General features: G+C 46.6%; 7 protein-coding genes across 7 annotated transcripts; 6 read left to right on the top strand and 1 right to left on the bottom strand.

The window, feature by feature from the left end:
- Nucleotides 1-1596: 1596 nt before the first annotated feature.
- On the bottom strand, nt 1597-2465 carry AGABI2DRAFT_119941 (hypothetical protein; the record flags this gene model as incomplete). The annotated part of the gene is made up of 2 exons (XM_006463054.1): nt 1597-1906; nt 1945-2465. 2 exons carry the CDS (start codon nt 2463-2465, stop codon nt 1597-1599), a joined length of 831 nt encoding a protein of 276 aa, XP_006463117.1.
- Nucleotides 2466-5483: 3018 nt separating this feature from the next.
- AGABI2DRAFT_186833 (hypothetical protein) lies at nt 5484-6847 on the top strand (the record flags this gene model as incomplete). Its single annotated transcript, XM_006463053.1, has 5 exons — nt 5484-5756; nt 5810-5867; nt 5921-6109; nt 6164-6216; nt 6266-6847. The coding sequence occupies 5 exons, from the start codon at nt 5484-5486 to the stop codon at nt 6812-6814; spliced, it is 1122 nt and encodes a 373-aa protein (XP_006463116.1). The 3' UTR covers nt 6815-6847.
- Nucleotides 6848-8080: 1233 nt separating this feature from the next.
- Nucleotides 8081-9309, top strand: AGABI2DRAFT_207789 (hypothetical protein; the record flags this gene model as incomplete). Its single annotated transcript, XM_006463052.1, has 4 exons — nt 8081-8116; nt 8194-8266; nt 8320-8349; nt 8400-9309. Coding segments are annotated over exons 2-4 (996 nt in total), but the record flags the coding sequence as incomplete, so codon positions are not given.
- A 6889-nt stretch (nt 9310-16198) lies between these two features.
- AGABI2DRAFT_74099 (hypothetical protein) lies at nt 16199-17008 on the top strand (the record flags this gene model as incomplete). The annotated part of the gene is made up of 1 exon (XM_006463051.1): nt 16199-17008. A coding segment is annotated over one exon (810 nt), but the record flags the coding sequence as incomplete, so codon positions are not given.
- A 1083-nt stretch (nt 17009-18091) lies between these two features.
- AGABI2DRAFT_54975 (hypothetical protein) lies at nt 18092-18628 on the top strand (the record flags this gene model as incomplete). Its single annotated transcript, XM_006463050.1, has 1 exon — nt 18092-18628. A coding segment is annotated over one exon (537 nt), but the record flags the coding sequence as incomplete, so codon positions are not given.
- A 951-nt stretch (nt 18629-19579) lies between these two features.
- AGABI2DRAFT_51550 (hypothetical protein) lies at nt 19580-20692 on the top strand (the record flags this gene model as incomplete). Its single annotated transcript, XM_006463049.1, has 1 exon — nt 19580-20692. A coding segment is annotated over one exon (1113 nt), but the record flags the coding sequence as incomplete, so codon positions are not given.
- A 604-nt stretch (nt 20693-21296) lies between these two features.
- Nucleotides 21297-22638, top strand: AGABI2DRAFT_179594 (hypothetical protein; the record flags this gene model as incomplete). Its single annotated transcript, XM_006463048.1, has 5 exons — nt 21297-21569; nt 21628-21685; nt 21736-21876; nt 21987-22039; nt 22090-22638. 5 exons carry the CDS (start codon nt 21297-21299, stop codon nt 22636-22638), a joined length of 1074 nt encoding a protein of 357 aa, XP_006463111.1.
- Nucleotides 22639-23768: the final 1130 nt, after the last annotated feature.

Genomic DNA, 23768 nt, shown 5'->3' with positions numbered 1-23768 from the left:
GCGCTGGCTGAAAGCTTAAATAGTCATTAGTGCAAGTCCCCCGGCTATCAAAGATCAGCGGCCGGCATCCCCGCAAACGAGACTCTTTCTCAGCCCCATGGGTTAATAGGAGTGTGAAGTGCTATTAGTCGGTCTTTTTCTTAGGTGGTGCCTGCTGAAACAAATCGAGACATTAACACGATTTTTTATGGCTACCATTAAGTTTAACTTCTAACACCCGGAGGATAGGATTGCTACCCAAATTCCCATCACATAAACTCTTGCTCTCGTCTTCCTCCCGCCATCTTTGTGAAAGAACAGAATTCGGAGCTTCAAGAGTGGCCTAGCATAGCTCGTCGTCCTCAAAGGTTACCACTTAAAGCCTGTGGTACTGCGGTGATGGAAAGATGGATCAGGATTCAGCTTCTTGCAATGTATCACATAAGCCAATAAATAGTACAGTAATGAACGTCGAAATATAGCATCGGTGTAACAGATTTGTCGGAGGTCCTTTGCGATGGCGGGAATATCCTACGAAGGGGTTAAGACGAATTGTCACTCGTGGGAGGAACAGACTACGGTCCCAGCAATCTGCATTGAGCGGGAGGTTAAGTTTTCCACTTGAAAGACGACAGCATGTTCGTCAAAGCTGGAAAGAACAGCAGTCGCCTAGGTAAATTCTCCCGGTTATCCATACTCATCGAGGTCCAGAAATCGTTCACTTGAGGAATCGTATGTTTAATACGTTACCAGCAGCTCGTTGAACTGTCAAACAATCAGAAATTGGCGTGTGCACACGCGCAGGTGAGTTGCCAGGGTGTGGCGAGCCAGGTAATCTCATGTCTTCTACAATCCTCGAAACCTGGAGACGACGCCCTAGTAGGAAGTTCAGCAGCCTCGAAATCAATGAAGGTTTATCCGCGCTCGGGCCCACGACACCCTACATAGTATTGGGGGTGACTTTATCGAGGCATCAGAACATTCATACTCATATTTGGAGACTGATATCGCCATGGGTGATTTTTTTTTGTTTTCATGGAAAAGAGCGAAATCCTGTCCTAAATTCAATGCGGGAGATTCCAAGACATAATCGATGCCTACCTACAAGAAGGCCCGGGCGTATCTTACAATTTACCCCACAGTGGAAAATCGCATAGACCGCATCATTCTACCTCTGATGGTTTAAGCTCAACAGGATCGGAGTATGAGTTGTCGAAAAAACTGACCTCGATTCAGTATACTCCACAGCTGATATAGTGTGGTTGCATGGGTCCTTACATAGAGGCTCGGAGTGCAGGAGTTTCAAAGCCTTACGCTCGTTCGTCGGAACCGCGTCAGATATTGCCCTGAGAGAATTAAGAACATACAAGCTTGAGGGAGAGTCTATACCTGATTATCACGTCCCTTCGCACACCATCGCGTGCAGCCCACACACGGGGTGCCTGATAATATAGATAAGCATACGAGTTCTGTGAACTATTGATACCACTCACAATTATATCCACTTCGAATTCTCGTTCATTATTACGGGTACATGATACGTATGGGTATGACAGTTGGATTGAATTGATCATTTTGCTTGCTGGATAACGATTTGCCAACGGGTCGGCCAAGTTCTCAACGTGTACCCTCATTCAACGAAGTAGTGCACCAGAAAGTCCCTATACGCATTGGGCGTACTTTCTCCTGCAACCATCTCTCGCGATAATGGGGATTACCTTCATCCCAGACTCTGAACTCCGGCATAAGGGGATAGTTCCAAAGCCAAGAACGGACAATCCAGTACAGAGTGTTGGAAAGAGAGCGCGCACGAACCCAATGCACAGGCCGATATCGCCCTACGAATGTTGTAAGGTCGAGACAAGCGAGCGAAACAGTCAGGTTAGTGGATAAACGAGTGATAGTCATCGACAGGAATCCAACCAATCTCAGGAACGTACACTTTAGCGTTGCCGTGAAACATACCTTCGGCCGCGGCTAGGAATTTCGAGTAGCTTGCGTGGAGTCGGAATGGGGGCTAATCGTACGCGTTGACATTGACGTTGAGCCCTCGTCCCGTCCCAAACGGGGATAAAGTACGCGTTGTGGATAGGGGCTGACATGGAAGAAGTTGACATTCGGACCTTATGTGAAGCTGACATTTTGATGGAAGAAATATGTTCAAGCCAACGAATATCGCAGGATAGAGGGTACTCTTGAGACGAGAGCGACGCAACTGAAGGTGGTGGAGGGTTTATCAAGCGGATGCAAAAAACAAGCAGCGAAGAAACTGCGGGAAAGTATCGGCCCTGATCACGTGATTCTAGATGACCGGCTGTGCCATTGCCGACGGGTCCGGGCATGTTCAGTTCCCATTCCCGAAGGCGTCGAAAGCCAGCAGCAATGTTTTCGCAACTTCTAGCTTTATCGAGTGCAGATTTAATGGTCAAGACCAAGAGGGGAACTGGCGTCGTCGGGGAGGATGAACTTCCGGCTTCGTGCCCCATAGATTTTCTTCAAAAAAAAAGTACTGGGGCGTCGGGCGCTATTATGATATACTGAAAAGTCTCCCAATGTAAAGCGGGGCCCCGCGAAGGAACTGTCACGATGTTTCATCATTGTATCTCATTCGAAGACAACCGATCAAGTACATGCTGTCATTAAGTCAAATTGTGCTATTCGTCCCCCAACATTCATTGAATTTGACATAATTGTGGTCCGGGAGCAGTTTTGATATTAAGAAATACCAAGAAGCATGGCGAGGGAATGCACAAGGAGTCCAAGAAAGCGTATCATGGCTCATGATGCATGACATCAGGTCCTAATAAATGGATCCCATCAGGTCGCTGACACTGCTTCCATTTATTCTGTGGATTCCAGCTGGTTACGACGATCTAGTGAACCAGGTATTGGAGCAAAGAGAACCAGAACCAGCTGGCGATGGGAACGAGACTATCATAAATGAGGTATTTCGGATGTGAAGCTGATGGCAACCAGTCAGACTGCGACACCGAGTGGTTTGTGTGACATTTTGCCATACCGTAGGCAGTAATAATCGGCTTCACTCGAGGAATCTACTCATCGGATCATGTTCAAATGTGGTGAAAAGTAACCTAGGTTACCCTTTGATAATGAAAGTCCTGAGATTAATATGTCGGGAGACAGGAGAAGCCGGAACCAAATTAAAGAACACTGTGTTCTACTTCTTTGTAGACAGTGGCTTGGATGTTAGATCTCACTCGCGTTTACAACTCAGAATGTCACAATCCCCCTAAGTTTATACTTCGAAGAAAAAAGGGGCATGAGACTCTCTTATACTGTGGAATTTTTCTTCCATATATATCGGTCTCCGGGACGGACGCAAACATCTGTGATATCGGACCTTGAAAACATGAAAGCAAGCCTGAAGGCTTGAAGCTTGAAGCTTCTTCTTGCGGACCTTCTCTTTCTCCTTAGCCGGTCCAGGATCGAGATTTCGCCATATGTTCTCGGCATTTCATTAACCCTTGAACTTCTCCGGCGCTCACTCTTCATTCTTCTCGGTTTACATCTGACAACACCGAGTGGGAGAGAAGAGCAAATGCGAGAAAGAGAGATGGCGTGCAGGACAAGCAAGGAATAGTACGACATTTCGTGGGAAGGTAAGATGTGATGCATATCACAGGCATGCGTTTTACCACGTTTTACCCTCTTTCGAGTTGGAGAAGGGCCTTAAACGGAGGGACTCGGTCAGGGTCCTTCAGGGGAACAAATTGGAGGCAATGAGAAGAATCCTGAAGTAAAGAAGTCGAGCAATACTCAGAGGTAGACTGGATGAAGACATGCAGCATTGTGAGCAAGACCATAGACGTACGTCATTACAGTGATGTTGATTACATCACGCTCCCACCGTCTTCAGGGCTGCTGCTGTCTGTGGGCTGTATCTCTAATTTCGTTTCCAGACCATGCGTGGTTACAGTTCACGAGAAGAAGATTCCGTCTCTGTAGACTGTACGCTCGTCGACCCAAGCTGATGCAGCAATGTTTGTCGCAGTGGTCACCATATCACGATCCGAGGAATTGCTATACCGCGGGCGTTCCTGATGCAATGTGAAACCTCAAATTAATCAAACTTTCCAAGTCAATGGGCGCTCCTACACAAAAGCTTTAGGGAGGTCACGCGCTTTTGCCATTTATTTGGTATTTGTACTAAACATCCTTTCGGAGAGCTCGAGTTGATTGATGAGACAGGTCAAGGGAATATTATGAAACACAATGATCTACCCTTAGCACTACTTTCGGGTTCTTGAATCCCGGAGTATTTTGAGAGCGTCTGTCAGAAACGAGGGACTCTGGCACTGAGCACCTATTTCAGACCATTTTAATCCATCTTGATGATTTCATTCACCGTAAGTGTAACGTCGTGTGAACGCAGCGAGCGCGTTATGTTTCTCCAGGTGTGCCGCGTGTACCCGGACCTTGCGTTCATTTTTTATTTACCCTCAACTACCTGTGCCGTGCGTTCATGTCACGCATGCGGAGTCGCGCGTACGCATCTGGGGCGACCCGATTCCCGGGAATTTAGACTAATCGCGTGGGACTTGGGGCCCCAGGCTGTAGTACAAGTCTTCCTACTCCCAAATGTTCGTCCAAAGTCACATTGTAACTAATGACGATCAATATAATCCATGATCTCTCCGGCTGACCTCAGTCGCGAGATTTGAGCGGTTTTCGAGTGGTAAGACCTGACGAATGCGTGTCTTACTATGAAGTATTTGTCGTCCACTTGAGTCTGGCGCGAGTAATTTCATTGCAAAGGAGACAATCAAAATGGCTAATCATTTCCTCTCCGGTTGGGCAGGTGAGTGATAATAAGATGTTTGACTCGTCGACTCAAAGTTCGAATCATCGACGCTGTCCGGTTGTTTAGCGACGGGTTCTGATTGTATGCTCTCCTACGCGTAGGGGCCACTTGTAGTGCTGTTGAATTCTGCGTTGTGGACCATTGGTCATGGAGTCTGAATTTGTCAAAGCCTTGGCAACATGATATGTAAACGAGGAAGTTGAGCAGCGCCGAGATAATATTTTGAATGGCCATCTAGAAGCAGCACAGGTACAGTACATTATTCATGCTCCTGACAAGAAGCGCTGCTAGCATCCTGACGTATAGTGGAAGTCGCGGCATCAAATGTCATGATTGACAGTATGAGCCCTGATAGACGGACATACCACAGGTACGGCCCGGCACTGTGGACCCTGATTGACTCGTCAGGGTAAGGATCCTGGGCCCAGGAATTACAACAAGAACAGTGATTGCGAACATAATACGACACTGGTTCACTCTTCTTTGTATTCATGTTTTGACTTCCAATTCAATTGTGTTTCGCATAGATGTGATTGCTCGTCTCATCTGCAATCATTCCACACGGCTGCACAACATTATTCACGCGTATTAAGCTTGTTTTTCACAAGGACATCAAAGCTCGAAAACTATGTATAAAAAGCATGCATGAAAGAGGGTAAAAAAATCACTTCGGTACTTAGCTATGGTCTGCTTCACCTACTTCGTCACTCTTGCACTTGCTTACGCTGGAGTTGTCTCCGCGTTTCCGGCACATGCATCTTTGGCTGGCTTGTCTAGAGACGAGGTAGACCGAGTATTGGCCAGTCTCGAGCAAGCCACTCCGTCACCGCCCCCTGGACCATTGTCGGACAGTGGCACCAAGCTTGTCAACGACGACCTTCATCCTTATAAGGCCCCGGGGGAAAATGACATTCGGGGACCATGCCCAGCATTGAATGCACTTGCCTCCCATGGAGTTCGTATAATTTTTCGAGAGATGTTCTTTGACTTACAATTTAATTATCGCAGTATATCAATCGCAACGGTATTGCTAACCCTGCAGAGATCATCACTGCGGTGATGGAAGGTATGTCTTTTTCAATCAATATTTCCAACGAGATTAATTCAACTTTCGGGCAGGCTTTAACATGGACCACGGCGTGGCAGTATATACTACCTATGCTGCCTTCATCGTCGATGGCAACCTTATTACCAACCTGCTTAGCATTGGCGAGAAGACCTCTTTGACTGGTCGCTCGTCATCCGGGACTACTGCAGGCGGTTTGAACACACACAATACATTTGAGGGAGATTCAAGTATAACCCGAAGTCAGTTTCACGGACTCGAGTGATTATCTTGAGACTGACTTATCTCGCCTTCAGTGGATGCCTACTTCGGTGACAACCATAACTTCAATGAGAAGCTATTCCAAGAGGTATGTTGTCCTATATATTTTCAAGTCGCGGTGGTTGACGGCTTGGCAGTTCATTGAATACAGCAACAAGTACGGTGGTGGAAAATACAACCTCTCCGTCGCATGCGAGTTCCGAAGGAAACGATTCGAAGATTCGATCGCCACAAATCCCGAATTCACCATCGTCGCTCCCCGGTTCTATACTGCTTATGCGGACGCCGTACTCCCTATCAATCTATGGGTAGATGGACGTCAAGACGATGGTCAGCTTGACATCGAAGCTGCTCGTACCTTCTTCGAAGAGGGCCGTTTCCCGCCCGATTTTCACAGAGCTGCTCGCCCCATGGGTGCCAATAATGAGATGGTGGTGTTTGAAGCTCATCCAATCGAAGCGGGAAGTAATGTGAAAGGAGTCAATACTTATACCCCCGACCATTCTACACCACAGAAGTTGGACGATCTGTGTGTGCAGTACACATTCCATGTGGAGAATACCGTGCGCAAAATGTACCCAAACCCAGAAGGTCCTTTGCTGGAATCTCTGAAGATCAATTTGGGGTACCTGTTTAGCGCAGTTAAAGATAAGGGATGCGAAGAACTTTTCCCATATGGCAGATGAAACTGGGCCATTAGTGTAAACTCTTAAGTTTTCTTCACTTTCTTTAGTTACTTTTTATTTAGCCTTTGTGCTTAATATTGATGTGCTTATCAAACCGCTCTACGAGTACTGGGATGGACTGCTGTGCCTGTTTCGTTAGGGTAACGTGCTTCATGATAAACGGTTTACAATGGGCAAGCGAGAGAAATTCGCAGGGGGAGAGGGAAGAATCATATCATATACCACTAGGCCAAGCGGCTCACCACCGGTTGGTAATAGGTAAGACTTCCTGGAAGTGAATACATCGTCACCCTTGCCCCAAGTAAACAATCAATTCCTCACAAGGAGATGAAGATATATTAGAGTCTGTTTGAACGAATTCATTATCTGTTGCCAGCACACAGTAAAGCCGCCACGAGATAGACACACGACCAGGGTATAGGGTAGTGAGGAAATGGTAGGCGAACGGGAGATTGAAACCAACATGTACGACTATTGACACGTGGCGAATGCTTACTAAAAGTAAGTAAGCCTTTTCCGCCCACTCCCCCTTAAGTTGTTGATGCTCTTTCCCTAGTCCAGCCGTTGCATATTTCGGCGCCTTGAGGGACGCAAAAAGACTCTTAGCAATCAAAGCACCGACTTGTATCAACGCCCTATCATGTGTCTCGAAATATTTGCAGGTTGACTAGCGCCTATCAACTGCCAAAATAGCGTGTGTATTCTTTAGATTGCGATAGCAAGGCGATACGCGTGTATGACTCTTCAAGCTTCAAGCTTCAAATTAGACGGGTTGAATGATTTAGTTCATCTCTTCCTTCTCCATCATTCTGGATGCCTGCATTTTCATTCCACCGTCCTCGATTCCTGCGCTCTCGCCGTTCACGCTCGCGGTCGCCAAAGCCTTCTCCGCCAGATCCTCACGATGATGCAGCAACCTCCCATTCCACTGCTTTCCCTTCTTGGCCTTCCTCTAGACTTGGTATACCGGGAAAGGATACAGTGAATGCCACAGCCACTGGCGCTTCTCATCCATCAAATTCAGGGAAACCCAACGAACATCAACTTCACTTCACTGACCACCTTGTTGGTGAGTACTTCAATGCTCAACCCTCGCAAGTGTCGCGACCGGTCACTTCAAGTGGCTTTGTGCCACCAAAGGCGATACGAACACCGGAACCGCACAGCCATGGTGTCCAGCAGCCTACTTTCGTCGCATCTTCTTCCAACTACACGGACACCGTCCAAGCTCAGAAGCTTCCGGCGCCTTCGTTCCCGCTAACGACACCCTCGCAGCAATCCCTCACTTTCGACCCTTTAATTGTGAGTATCTCTTGTGAACTTCAATGCCAATTTTGATGCTGAGGCAGCCTTCCGACCATTATTCGCCATTGCCGCAGCACCGAAACCTAGCCATGTTCAATCAAGCTCAAAACTTCACTGTGATGGGCGGAAACTTCTTCGCAGGGAATGGTGAGATCTCCCCCGCGAGATTCGTTTGCCTATTCTGACTCAATGTTTACCAGTCACTCATAATGATCTCACCTCGAACCATTGTAAGCATTATTCTTGTCTGACTACCTCTATTGATCACCAGCTCTGCCAGTCATGGAGAAACTCCTGAAGGAAACAATACCTGGAGCTGAATTCGACTCATCCGCTCGTGATCCTCCCCCGCGATGTTACCCTGGAACTCGCCTGGAAATACTCGACCGGTGCCTGTACTTCATTCATAATTGTGACGGCATGACAAAGACGCGCTGGGTATTCGATGCGGCTGGGGTTGGAAAGTCGGCCATCATGCAGAGTGTCGTCGAATCTCCCGCGCTCGCAGTGAGCTGCCACGCGTCAGTCTTCTTTTCTATCAACGGACGTGATGATGGAACCAAAGCCATCATAACAATCTCCTATCAGCTCGCAGTCAAGTCCGAGCTGTACCGTCAACTCATCGAGAGGGAGATCACCCGTGACCCATCGCTCCTTCGATCGTCAATGGCGAAGCAATTCCTTAAATTCATTATTGAACCTTTCATCCACAATCCTCAACTCAATTCAGCCGGTCGTGCCTTGATCGTCATTGATGGCCTCGATGAATGCAAAAGCCCACGCACACAGCTAGAGCTCCTCCGTCTCATCTCGGATCTCTGCATCGAGTACCCTTCCTCTCCCTTCGTATGGCTCATTGCCAGTCGCCCTGAAACACACATCGCTTCCTTCTTCTCTCGAGTCGACGTCGCGCCAGCATACGAGAAGGAGGAGATCACGGTAGACTCTGACGAGGCTTGCGCAGATGTTGAGCGGTACCTTCGCGGCAAGTTAACCGTGATCAAAAAGGCATCGGATTCAGTCAATCCCCGGTGGCCCGAGGAACGGGACTTGTGGAAACTCGCCAATGCTGCGGGTGGGCTATTTGCATATGCGGACACAGCTGTCAGATATGTTGACGATGCGTCTGTTGGGAGCCCAGCCTCGCAGCTCTCTGACGTGTTGAATGTCATCGATGATCATCCCATGACGGATGTGCCGCAAGAGTATCATCCGATGGCTTTGCTCGATGCATTGTATGCTCGGATTCTGTCCAACGTTCCATCGAAAGTCATGATGAATACCCGAAAAATCTTACTGGCGTTAGCATTTGACTGGGTTGGTGTAGGCCCGCATAACTTTGTCCTACTATGTAATTGGTTAGGTATGACGCCCGACGAAGCTTATGCGGCCCTCAATCATCTCCGTTCTGTTTTGCATGTTCCTAGGCGTGATGAGGCCTATGAGGAGAATATTGAACTCTTCCATAAATCCTTCATGGACTACATATCCGACTTCCGGCGATCCGGTTTTTCCCATGATATTCAACACGACGGTCTACAGCTCATGGCTCAATGTGCATTCAGGGTCTTAAACGAGGCTCCCGATGGCATTGATTTCGGTGATGTAAATTATATATTATCCTACGGCACTCTGCGCCGTGGTCCCGGTACTGGTGACAATATTTCGGTTACTTGGCCAGATGATGAAGGCATTGGCCGGGATGACAATGAGATGAGGTTGGGTATGTATAGACTATCTATTAGAGTGGTTGCAAAGGGGATGAAACGTGGAGATCCGACCTTCCAAAACGCATCCTGCATTCTCATTCTATCCACTCTATTCAAAGAGTATAATGGGCTTTATCTTCCACTTAATTTGTTGCGTAACTTGGCGTTTGTGAGTTCCTCATGATCTATTTTCCTCCCTGTTCATGAGGCTAAATCTATGCGTAAGGATGACTCTCGACGTCAAGAATTCATGGCACATGGCATACTCAAGCAAATGCCCGTCAAGGCCGTCGACGTTTCCACTTTAAAAGATAACAAAGTCAAGTTACAGTTCCGTCGTCCTGCCACAATAGCGACAAATTTGTCTGACCCATGGTACCCATCCTGCTCGGTGAGTGGAATATCCTTGGTTGCGACCACCCATTGAATTAGTGTTGTGTAGCATAAACGGGAAGACAAGTGGGAAGAAGGAGATGATCAGAACTGGTTGACCTTTTTTTGGTTGCATCAGTGCACTTTGTGCCAGGAACGGCTTGAACGCCAGTTGGAAGATTGGAAAACTCGATCACCAGATCATGTCGCTCCAACTTTGTTCACTTCCACGGGTTATTGTTGCGTAGAATTTCGATTTGTTGATCCAGATGATGGTATTTCGGAGTGGACTTACTGGCTTCGGATGAAACTCTCAGCGGAGAAACGTCAAATGTATGGGAGTGACGTATAATGTACAACTTATTATATGCATGTTGTCTCGAGCGCTTTTAGATGTTCTACAAAATTGGCAAGACCTGTCGGCAGGAATCTAAGTTTTTGAAACTGTGGATAGATGCGCGAGCGGATTGATCGCCAGTCTTGTACACTTAGCCTGCACGTTTTGTATGGCTCGACGGTGATATAAGCGCGGTACACTGCAAGTGATCCCGCCGCCTGTGGTGTGGTCTATTAGCCCCTTGATTTACAGAATTAGCAATAACTACAGTTGGTGTCATTTGGCAACACCATTCAGTATGAGTTCGCATATTAACCACCCGATATGTTGTCGCCGTCATGGTCTGTTCTACAGTCTGTCGCTCGCTCGGGGGCCAAGGCTTGAGTCAACCCCAGTGACAGTCTACAATCTGTGACCCGATTTCGCATATTTTAAAATTCGCCAATCTCGATACCGAGAATACTAGCGGACATCGTGATACACCTGTAATTTACCTTGGCAACGTAGGTTGAGCGACATTGGCCTTCACCGCAAGATGGGCATATCAGTGACCTTGTACATTACAGCCATTCATCTCGTTTGGATGATTATTATACAGATTCGTATCAGTTGAACTCGTGGCTGGTGACTCTTCTAGTTGCGAATGGTAGATTGAGGATAGATTGAGTTTGTTCAAAGGGCCCGGGGAACATCGGGCTTGTTCCCCGCCCGGTGTATTTTTCCTCGGAGGTACTACCTAGCTACAACTTATTTCCGCTACCATCTATGCCTTCAAAAGCATTACTGACATGACGTCGTATACTTTTATAATCCAGATTTCTCAAATTCCACTAACACTAACTGGAACGCCGTGTGATTGCTTGAAGCATCGTGCGTTTCTTAGAGCGTTCAAGTTGTGTGAAGGCGGACCTTAGGTTTACGTAATTACACAGCTCTATTATTACTCTCACCTACCCGAATCAGCCCGTATCGTGCATTACTCCATCCAGCCCGATCCCTGTTGTATCGATGGACTCTACGACACAGACCCGATGAGTCGGGCACAGGGATCCTGGTGCGACTCAAGTGTGTTCCACCAAGTTCACTCTGGACCCACTGGCCCTATGGAGCAAGTCATCCCAATATGACATCATTCGTCTAAAGCTGAAGTCTTCCCGTCTACCACTTCATATAAATGTAGTCTATGATTCACTGCTTATTGGGCTCCCAAGTACTTGGAGATTCTGCTGGCCTTCAAGAAGCAGGTTTTATAATGGATGCGAGTAGTGAAACGACGACACATGACCCTTTTCTATCTCGGCTCCGATCCCACCGTCTAGGGTCAGGAAGCTCATACAGGTCTTGATCTCTTACTTTCCGATCTTTAGAGTGGAGCTATCTATTTATTACAGTGAAAGATAGTTAGAAAACGGAGGGAAGACGAGAAGAGCGAAAATTCAAACAAGACATATGTCAAAGTAAGTTTTTGACATGTGGAATAAAACCTATTCGACTCCTCAGTTACCACACGGTGGCACAACAAAGGAAATGAGGGGATGAAGTGCATTGGCGAAAAGGAATAGTTTGGAATGAACCAGTGTTGGAATAGTTGCGTAACTGGTATCAAAGTTGCGCAACCGGCAGCCAACCAGTTATAAGTTACCATTTGATGGCAACCTACCCGATGACTGATTCTCCCCGTCGTAGATCATGTGACCGTACCAAATGAGGCGATCGACTTAAGTAATACAATCATGTGATGCACAAGCGTTGCGTTATCTAACTATTTAGTGCTCGTGGTATCGCGGGAACGTTATACTTAATGCAAGCAATTATATAAGCTACTGACCAGTGATGCAGCGTGGGAGAGTTACAGTTGCCTACCAGGTAGACAACTTTGGTGACTGGTACGTGACTGACAACTCTACCGGTTGTCACAGTCGTCTGATGGCACAACACTGGAATGAACAACGATCACGAGTATGTAGGTACGGAGCTTGATCATTGATAGCATCGATGAGGCGACATAGGCTATTATAATCTCGTCACCAAACTGAGCAGCTTTTCACTATGAGGTCAGTGATAAATCTTGTGCAATATCGGCCCTTCGTTGATATGTTCTCGCAGCACGGTTTAGGAATACGGCTCATACGTCGTGTTGTTAATTTGGCTTTCCTTTCCGCTAGCTATGAGGTTCAAATTTATGAATATTATACATTTCTGGTACGAATTTACGCGGCAAATTTATGCAGCACAAAGGGAATTTGAATATTTGAGTGACTCCAGTAGTGTTTGGCGGGCGAAATATGACAAAATTGTCATTTTCTTGGCAGACGGACTGCTAAGAGATCAATGAATATTTTCTAATAAGGTTTTGAGTGCTTTATCTCGATTAGGACGGACATCCTCCTCGGGCCCTCTCAAGCTATCAAGGGTACCCGCCAATGTCACGTGCCCCCTCCAAACGTATGACTGTGAAAAGAACTTTAATGGTGTAATAAACCTCTTGTCGTAGGTTTATAGACCTCTCTTTAAGGTAGTGAGCATACTTTGGAACAGGTTTTGGTAGAAAATTTCTTCAATACAAGTCTGATTGATCCGTGTCAAAAATAGTATTATGTAATGATATTTCCAAATGTATAGTAGGTTCACACGTCCACAGGGGACAAAAAGTATGGGATTTTCATCCTAGATTTAGAATGGTATGGGTTATGGTGTTTGGCTGACCTATGGGTTATGGGGTCGAAATCCTTACCAAGTCGGTGGATCGGAAAATGTTTCGACTGTAGATCATTCTCTGATAACATTTAATATTTGCATACTAATTCCAGTAAGGTCCGGATCAAAAAAAGGCTCTTGGACCTAAACCGCCATGTGACGCGGTAAGACCCGGCAGCGGTCTCGAGCCCTCGTTGCCCCAGACGAGGAACTCACCCCTACAATGCTAGGCCAAGCAATGTCGCAAACAAATCGCTAGCGAAGCCTCTAAAAAACTGCAGACGGCAGGATATGCCAAAAAGCAGGAAGCGTGAACCTGCAATACCCAGGGAACGTGCCCACTGGAGTCAATGTACTAGACTCCCACCCAGTACGCCCAAATACTCATACACAGCTACACGTCCAATACGAACTCTTTAGTAACGTATAGCGACGTAAATGGCCCATACCATCGTGAATAGCAGGAGGGAGACTTTAATCACCCCAGCAAAACTGAGTAACCCACGAACCAACCCTCCTTGCCCCCACCTGGCAACACACGGCAGGAAGGGTCACACCAAGCCGCCCCAACTCTCTCTGAATACAACCGCATGGAGATTTCGCTCCACGACACGAGCCCCCCAAAAAAGAGAGAATAAATTTTCTTCCGCACCTCGAGTTTTTCTAACAAACTCCCCTGTAGAACACCACAACAACTAGACGAAACAAAGAAACCAACCCGTCCCCCACCCAAACAGCCACCATAGCCCAATCCACCCCCCCCACACCGGTCTCTCTAAGGCTTGGTAGCCTCGCGAACACCCTGGGCCGAGATACCACCCCGGAGTCCAATAAACGCGACCGAAGTGCCTCAACCACTGGAGAACCCCCCAGCAAACGCCAGGATCGGTCAGCAGACAGCGAAATGGATGGAAACGAACCACACCAAGGAGTGAAGGATTCCATCCACAACCCTAATAACAGTAATAGATATCTCCAGCTAACCGGAGAGCCTCAACAGGAGGAAACTATGGAAGTAAACGAACGGGTTGACCCAGCATCGTCACGCACGGTGAAGGACAACAAAATCACAATCCATGGCCTTGTCTACACGGCTCCCCCTATCGGCGGCTTCCCCACTCCCCAAGTAACCAGCCCCGTAACCCGCGGCCTCCCCACCAGTCTCATTGAAACCTTCGATAGTATCCCTGGCCTCAAGATTTGGGTACGTCCATGGGGTGCATACTACTCCACAGACCTACAAACTATAAGGTCGTCAATTGCAAAAACTTTGACCGACTTCCTAGGGAAGGACGAACTAGTTAACCTTTTCCAACCTGACGCGGAGAAAAAGGATCGCCACGATCCAGGGGGTGCTCCTTGGCACTTCCTGGTCACTAACCTAACCCAAGACGAACATGACATCGCCGTCATGACCAAGGTGATCGCTTCGAAACGCGTAACCCTCTTCCTACTTCCCTATACCCAACCTACCCCTAGTTTCGTCATGCTCCTAAAGAATATTACCTACGATGATGGCCATGAAGTAAATGGAGAAGACAGAGTCGTAAAGGCAGTCTCAGACACCCTCATTTCCACCCCCTTACTTGACCGAGATCTTATGTCGCTAGTAGAGAAGCCCCACCGAGCTGGCCTAGAGCTAGATCTCTTCATACAAGGACTCGAGGCCTCGCTCTACAAGCTCAACCTGGACACGAAGGGCCCAACTCACGTCTGGAAGATATCCTCCACCAAAATGCCATCCTTCTCCTCCATCCACTCCTATAATCGTTTCGTCTCGCGTCTCCTTGAACTAAACTACCCAACAACTGGCTATGGAACTGGCCAACCCGCAACGGGACCTGAAAACTATGGATGTCAAATGTGCAAATCACGAGATCATATGAAGGTAGAATGCCCCTTTCCCGTTATACCGGGCTGGATGACTCCAGCTGATGAACAAATACCCTGGCTCCTAAATGCGAGTAAAAGGGGGAAAGCAGGCAGAGGAGGTAAAGGTAGAGGACGTGCCACAAACAGAGGTCGCCCCTTTTAAATATTGTCTATTACTTTTGAAATGAAACTACGCCATCCTCAGTCTTATATTATCTATAGACAATCAGAGTGACATGCAATAGCCTTAGGTGCGTGTAGCGACTATACGCAACAAAAAGGAAACCCAGGAGGTGGAAATATCACCATTGGGCCCAAATATACCTATGGAGGTGGTGCTAAACCACCGAAGTAAGGGAAAGCCCGAACTGGTGAGGCACAGTCTTTCCTTGAATCAGTAACCGCCCCCGCAGCAAATTAAGCCGTTATAGACAAAGTTTTTATTGCGAGTTTTACTTATAAAACTGGCACTCTCTATGAAGGTTGGCCTACCCCTGGAGAGTCACCTTGGCCACTACAACTCTAAACAATGCAAACCTTGATGAATCAACAACTCTGAACTCGGTAACCAATGTCCCTGGCCCCCGGAGTGGAGGGAGCGACAACCAGGCCGCCGGTCTAGCTCCCGATGAAACAACGGGGTTTCTCGCTGGCGGAAACCCGGGTGCTCAAGACAACAGCACCGCTTTAATAGAAAGACAACAAGAGAACCAACTTGAGGAACCCGGTACAACAAATCACAATGACGGTGCAAATAGACGAAAAAAGTCCAAGAACCATAACCCTAACCTAAGCAAACCCCAGAAAGATACCAGAGCTAACATCAAAATCGGCTCTCTGAATATAAATGGCCGTGGAGCCCGCTCAATTTTCGACCCAAAAAACAAATGGCTGAGAATAAACCAGCTAATGAGGGAAGAAAGACTGTCAATTCTAGCAGTCCAAGAAGCTCATATTGACTCAGAAGGAGCCGACGAACTAAATTCCTTATTCAAAAATACCACTATCTTACCCTCCCCCGACCTCGGAAATCTAAACTCCAAGGGTGTCGCTTTCGTCATAAACCAAAGACTAGCGGCAGTAGGACAAAATATGAAATCTACCGTAATAATTCCGGGGCGAGCTCTCCTTTTAGAGACACGTTGGCATAATAATGAAACTCTTACTATACTAAACATTTACGCCCCAAATGATACCCTTGAAAACAAAGAGTTTTGGTCCACTCTTGAAGAAAAATGGGCAGAAATATCCTCAACCTACCCTTTCCCAGATCTAATGCTCGGCGACTTTAACCTCACGGAAGAAGGAATAGATAGAAACAATGGCCGAATAGATAACCAGGGAGCGATAAAAAATCTTAAATCCCTCTGCTCTTTCTTCGAACTATCAGACGGATGGAGACTCCGCAACCCCCTGGAAAGGGACTTCACACTTCGACATCTTTCGAGCAACCACCAGTCGAGAATAGATAGAATCTATGTCTCAAATGAGATCCTAAATCAAGCCCAAGACTGGGAAATATCGACCCCAGCACTACAAACTGACCATCGACTTATATCACTACGAATCGCCATCCCGGATACTCCTTTCATAGGCAAAGGAAGATGGACTATTCCAAACTTCGTCCTAGGAGACAGAAAATTCCTCCAGGAAATAGAGGAAAAGGGTAAATCACTATTAAATGATCTACGAGCCCAGCCAGAAACATGTGCTGACTCAAAGGATGCGCAAATAAAATGGAAATCTTTCAAAGAAGACATTACCAAAACGGCACGACGCTTTGCAAAAACACCCCTAACCTGGACTGAACGTCGTCTAAAAGAAATTGAAGTACGCCTAAGAATATTAAACAACGACTTGGTAGAAAATGAAGACACGAAAAAAGAAGAGATTCGTTGCTTACAATTTGAAGAATCAGAACTAATCACCCTCCAATTCAATGCAAGACGGGACATAACCGCAGCTCGTAACCAACTTGAAGGAGAAACGGTCTGTAAGTACTGGACAAACCTAAACAGAGCCCAAAAATCCAGAGACCTAATACGCAAACTCAAAAAACCCGACCATGAAATCAGGCAAGGAGAAGATAGGTTCATGAAAAGGTCTGATGAAATGGCAGAAATAGCCAGATCTCACCATGACAACCTACAAACTAATGACATCATGTATAACAATGACGCAACTGAAAGCAGAGAAGCAGCGATTGTAGAAACGCTAAGCCACATAACAAGTGAGCTAAGTGCGGCAGAAAAACGAGCTTTAGCAGAAGACATAAACCAAATCGAAGTAACAATGGCGCTAGCTTCCGCATCGAACGGTAAATCGCCGGGGCTAGATGGTATCCCATATGAACTGTGGAAAATACTAAACCAAAGAAACAATAACTTGAAGAAAGCGGGTAACGAAGGTTTTAACGTTGTTGAAACCCTAAAAAGGGTGTTCAACAACATTGAGACCCATGGCCTATGCAGGGAAACAAAGTTCAACGAGGGCTGGATGTGCCCAATTTTTAAAAAGAACGACAATACCGAGATTGCCAACTACAGGCCTATCACAGTACTAAACACGGACTATAAGTTAATGACCAAGGCGGTGCAATCGAAACTAGCACTTACGGCCCCAAGCATCATCCACAAAAACCAAGCGGGGTTCATGAAAAAGAGGAGCATAATTGACCATATACAGACCATAAACCAAATGACCAAATTTGCAGAAATAAGCCCAGAAAACGAAGGCGCGATATTAGCGCTAGATCAAGAAAAAGCCTATGACAAAATAGCGCATGATTATCTTTTTAGAACGATGGAGAAACTCAACTTTCCACGCAAATTCACTAAAACTGTCGAATCACTCTACCACGAAGCGGAAACACGAGTAATGATAAACGGAGTACTTAGTAACCCCTTCCGAGTAACCAGAGGAGTACGACAGGGAGACCCTTTATCGTGCCTACTCTTCAACATTGCAATAGAACCTCTGGCCTGCATGATAAGACAGTCAGATCTAGCCGGTGCAAAAATCCCTAACCTCCGAGAGAAACTAAAGGTCCTCATGTTTGCAGATGACACCACGGTCTTCCTCACAAAGAATGACAAGTACAGCTCCCTCACTAAAATCCTCGAAACATGGTGTCAAGCAGCCAGAGCCAAGTTCAACATCGCAAAAACGGAAATTATACCAATTGGTAGCAGGGAATATAGGGAAACATTTACGCAAACACAAAGATTGAACTTACAGGACACCCCCATCCCGTCAAATATCCATTTCACCCAACAAGGTGAAGAGACTCGGATCCTAGGAGCATGGATCGGAAATGGCGGAAGAGAGGCAACAAAATGGAACAAAATTACAAACGAAATTGAAAATAGACTTACCAGATGGAACAAAGGAAACCCCGGGATAGAAGGCCGGAGGCATGTTGTACAGATGATGGTTGGAGGCTGCTCCCAATACCTGACAAGCGCACATGGTATGCCAAAAGAAATTAGATTAAACCTCGAACGCCAAATAAAGAATTTCGTGTGGAAAAACAAACGCGCCGATATAAACATGGCACATATGAGCAGCCCTATTGCGATTGGAGGCCGAAAAATCCTAAACCTAGACGTCAGAAACAAGGCCATCTCTGTGATACACCTCAGAACCTTTATGAAACCAGATGAAGAGAAACCTATTTGGCCGTTTATAGCCCAGCAAATCATGAAAGTGAATAGCAAATCAAATAAGTCAATTGGGACCATACCAAACTCAGACCCGAGGATCAGCCCAATAATCCAGAACTGGAACCCCACAACACGCAAACTCCCAAAAGTCCTAAGCGACATGTTGAATCTCAGAAAAGATATGAGAATTGAACTCGACCCAGCATGCCTAAATAATACGATAAGGAAAGAAATGCCTGCGTGGCTACACCCGGGCCAGAAAAAGGGAGCTCGCTATACAACAATGCACCCAATGAGCATACACCTAAGAGAATGCCACGATGTATACACGATAGCCGATGTGCTCAGTGTTACCCGCAGACTGAACTCACAAGATCACCTAAATCGAACAGATTGTAATTGCCAGGAATGCACGTTTGATAGGAATGAACTGGTCTGTAAGTTCCCTAACCTGTGCGCGGAAGCAGCGAACTCTATTCTCGATCTCCTAAGTGAAGAATGGGACCCTCGAATCCACTTCGAAGAGGAAGAAGAAAGACAGGACTCTTTGGAAAATGAAGAAACGAATAAGGGAGTAATCAAATGGAAGGATAACGACGAACCTTCATGTATAGCGGACGCACTGAGAATCATCCCCCTTGACAAAAACAAGCGACCTCCATCAACGAAGTTACAGGACCTGGATATGGAAATAGACGTACCAACCAATGCGGCCCCCAAGAAGATCTATATAGCTGGTTCCTGCAAAAAGCCAAACTCCACTGACGCCGCAGCAGGAAGCGGGATATCTTCTAATGACCTGAACCTCCAACTATCCCTAAGGACTAATGGAACTCAAACAGTGTTTGCGGCGGAACTATACGCAGTAAAGGTATCCCTAGAAAGCTCAAACAACTACGAAAAAATAATTATTAGTTCCACGTCGAAGAGATTAGTAAAAGCACTATCATCCGATTTCAAATCCTGGGAAGATAAAGGCTGGGTAGACGCACCAAACAGCACCCAGGTAAAGCAGGTAATAAATCGACTACGCTTGAGGAAGGCTCCAACCCTACTGGAGCTACTCGAAAACCCATCACACGAAATGAGCGCTGCGAGGACGCTAGCACAGCGAGGATGCAACCTACAGCATAACGCCGAATCAGACCCTCCTCCGAATGAAGAATACCATCCAGAGGGAGCGAAACTACAGGCTGTGACACAAGCCATCGCCTATAAACTCCTGTTGGACGGACGGACGGCGCCCGAAAACAAAACTTCGAAAGCGTCAATTCAAAGGATCCAAAAAGACATCAAAGAGAAGCGGAAATATGCACCAGTGAATAGGAAAATTTGGCACCAGCTCAAACGTAGCAAAAACTGCTTAAGAAAACACAAGGAGTTCTTATATAAAGCCATCAAAGGAACCTACTATGTAGGGAAGAAATGGGAACACACAGGTGCCGACCACCTGCGAGACAGGGCATTGTGCCGTGTCTGCCAAACTGAGGAATCTATGGAACATATACTCACAAAATGTAGAGCCCAAGGTCAACAAACCGTATGGAGGCTTGCTGGAGAACTTTGGACGAAAAAGTTCAGGGATTGGAGAACCCCAAACGTAGGAGAAATCCTAGGCATCACATCAATAACGGAAAAAGACGAGAGAGGCGCGCCGGACATTGGGAAGACAAGACTCTACCACATCCTCATATCAGAATGTGCTTACCTAATTTGGAACCTAAGATGCGAAAGAGTAATTCAACACGGCGACTCATCCGACCAATGGAATCACACAGACACACAAATAAAGAACAGACTCTCGCATAGACTCAACACTCGCTTTAGGCTAGACTGTATCCTAACAAACTCCCGAAAATTCAATAGAAAAGCAATACGCGAAAGTCTAGTCACAGCGACTTGGTCTGGTATCCTAACGAATGACAACCCGAACGAGGGACCGAAAACTTGGCTACGTAAACCTGGGGTTTTAGTGGGTATTTAATCATATCAGTTAAGAGTCCCACACAGAGTGCGTAAAGGCATTTCCCCAGGGGTGAGATCTCCTTCCTTTTCTCGCGCTGATGCGCACGATAGCCGACTGGAGAAGCTGGCCTCACATGTGCGGGTAACATGTCGAGCGAGTCGCCAGTTGTCAACAGTCTATAGGCTCCACCAAAAAAAAAAAAAAAAAAAAAAAAAAAAAAAAAAGGTCCGGATCAATAACTCCACAATTAAGGGCACTAGTTGATTGGCATACTCCAGGGAAGGACCCTGTGCAGGGAGCAATGATAAAAATGTGATATGACGCTTATCCTTTACAGGACTTTTTGGTGTCAGCGACTTGTTCTTTGTATCGTTGTTTTGACGTTCACATTCACTAGTATACCCGAGTCGGCTGTACTTGATGCTTAATCACATCCACGAACGCTACACACGGGTGGGCGACGTTAGTCGCAGGCTTGAGTTCGCTTTTAGTAATTATAAGAGCTGGAAAGGTATAAAAGCCTGCCTGGAAGAAGGTAAAAAATTCAATTCGCCGCTCAGCTATGGTTGGCTTCGTCTACTTCGTCACTCTCGCACTTGCTTACGCTGCTACCGCTTCCGCCTTTCCGGCACATGCTTCTCTGGCTGGATTGTCCAGAGAAGAGGTGGACGAAGCTATGGGCAGCCTTGAGCGTGTCCATCCAGTCCCGCCCCCTGGGCCGTTGGCGTACGGCGGCACCAAGCTTATCAACGATGCCCGCCATCCTTTTAGGGCTCCGGGGCGAAATGACATACGGGGACCTTGTCCAGCTTTGAATGCTCTTGCCTCCCATGGAGTTCGTATGATTTTTCGAGCGATTTGCTTCGACTAACAATTTGACCGCACCGTCACAGTATATTAACCATAATGGTGTTGTTCGCCCCTCAGAGATCGTAGCCGCCGTGATGGAAGGTCGGTTTGTTCGATGCATCCGTTGTAACCGACGGCTAACCTCCCAGCAGGGTTTAACATGGAAAACAGCGTGGCAGTGTTTACTACCTATGCTGCCTTCCTCGTCGATGGCAACCTTATCACCGACAAGATTAGCATTGGACAGAATACTCCTAGGACTGGCCCCAGACCGCCCCGTCCAGCTACTGCAGGTGGTTTCAATACACACAATACATTCGAGGGGGACACCAGCATGACTTGATGTGAGTTTCGTAGTTTGGGGTAATTTTATCTCAAGAAAACTGACTTATCTCGTCTCCAGTGGATGCCCACTTGGGTGACAACCATAACTTCAATGAGAAGTTGTTCCAAGGCGTACGTTGTCCTATATATTCTCAGAGTCGCAGTAGCTGATGACCTAGCAGTTCATTGAATACAGCAAGAAGTACGGTGGCGGAAAATACAACCTCACCGTCGCTAGCGAGTACAGATTTAAGCGATTCCAAGATTCTATCGCCACAAATTCCGAATTCAGCATTGTTGCTCCCCGGTTCTACACTGCTTACGCGGACGCTGTCCTCCCTGTCAATCTATGGGTAGATGGACGTCAAGACGATGGACAGCTCGACCTCGAAGTTGCTCGTATCTTCTTCGAGGATGGCCGTTTCCCGCACGACTTCCACAGGGCTGCTCGCCCCACTGGTACCGACAATGAAATTGTGCTGTTTGAAGATCACCCAATCGAACCGGGAAGGAATGTGAAAGGAGTCAATACCTATAAACCCGACTATTCTACGCCGCAGAAGTTGGGCGATAAGTGTTTGCAATACACGTATCATGTGAACCACACCGTGCCAAGTCTATACCCGAACCCGAAGGGCCCTTTGTTGGAATCTCTGAAAATCAATATGGGGTACTTGTTCAGCGCGATTAAGAATACGGGATGTGAAGAGATTTTTCCTTATGGGAAGTGAAGCGGGTAATAGTGCAGATTCTTCTATCCGCTGTTGACATTCTCTCCGAGTGGAAGACGGTTTTTGCCTATCTCTACCCTCCAATTCAATAACGTCGTTGCTATTATTCCTTTGCGCTCTACTTCACTTCTTTTGATTTTGACCCTTGTGCTAGATATCGATGTGCTTATAAAACCGTTGGACGAGTACTGGATGAATCGATGACATGCCTGTTTCTCTTTTGAAATATTTGTTTCGGCGTAATATTCATAATTTTTCATACGATCAGTTTATGAGCTGCCAGAAACCCTTGAAATGATTTCGCACCAGCTGTCACGGACGACGAAGAATTTTCATAGATTGGAGGTAAAATTTGGAGACTTCGACTACAAATGATATGGTGCACCCTGGAGAAGAGTGAAATCAGTAACCTAGGTTCTATGGAGGTGAGACGAACGTAGGCAAACGAGATTTCTAAGCTGACCTGAAGGCTGAGGCATGATGATAAGAGAGAAAATCCCACGTGGCAAATGCTTAAAAGCTTAAATAAATGCCCATTATCGTTAAGACCGGCCATCAGCGGTCCTTATTGAAATTAAATGTTGACTCTTTTCATGTATCGTAGACTCCACTTGACTTCCGGAATGGTCATATGTAGGCTGTCCAGACGTGGGCTGCCGGTGTGAAAATGCTTTCTGATGAACAGGACCGGTAGCCTGGAGGCAGAGGAGGTCGGGGCGACCGGAGAGGGGTTTTATGGTAGGCTGTAACGTCTATTGAGTGTACTGGTATGTGCCATCTCTGTATTTCACAAATTGTCAGCTGAAGGCGCTTTGGTGGTATTGCTCATTTGAACAAATTCGAGTGTTTTCTATATTGCGATCAGGCCTTGTTCAAGCGATCTGTGATTTACAATACTCAGCTAAGTTCCTTGTAGCATGTATAATTATAAGGTGGTTGATCGAATAAGCTATTGTAAAAAAGTGTAATTCCAGCCACTGCTCTTGATGAGGGCGCAATGATAGTGGTAGGGCACAGGACAAACAGATAGTGTTACACGATGATACGGCTTGAACACTACTTTGAGTCAATTTCGGATGGACACCGCCTTAAGATATGTTTCTGGTACACCTCCCGGGCGTGTTCTCCTC

Source organism: Agaricus bisporus, assembly GCF_000300575.1.
Source record: "Agaricus bisporus var. bisporus H97 unplaced genomic scaffold AGABI2scaffold_8, whole genome shotgun sequence".
NCBI classification, from domain to species: Eukaryota; Fungi; Basidiomycota; class Agaricomycetes; order Agaricales; family Agaricaceae; genus Agaricus; species Agaricus bisporus.
Note: the sequence above shows the minus strand (reverse complement) of the source record. Positions and strands in the feature narration are given on the sequence as shown.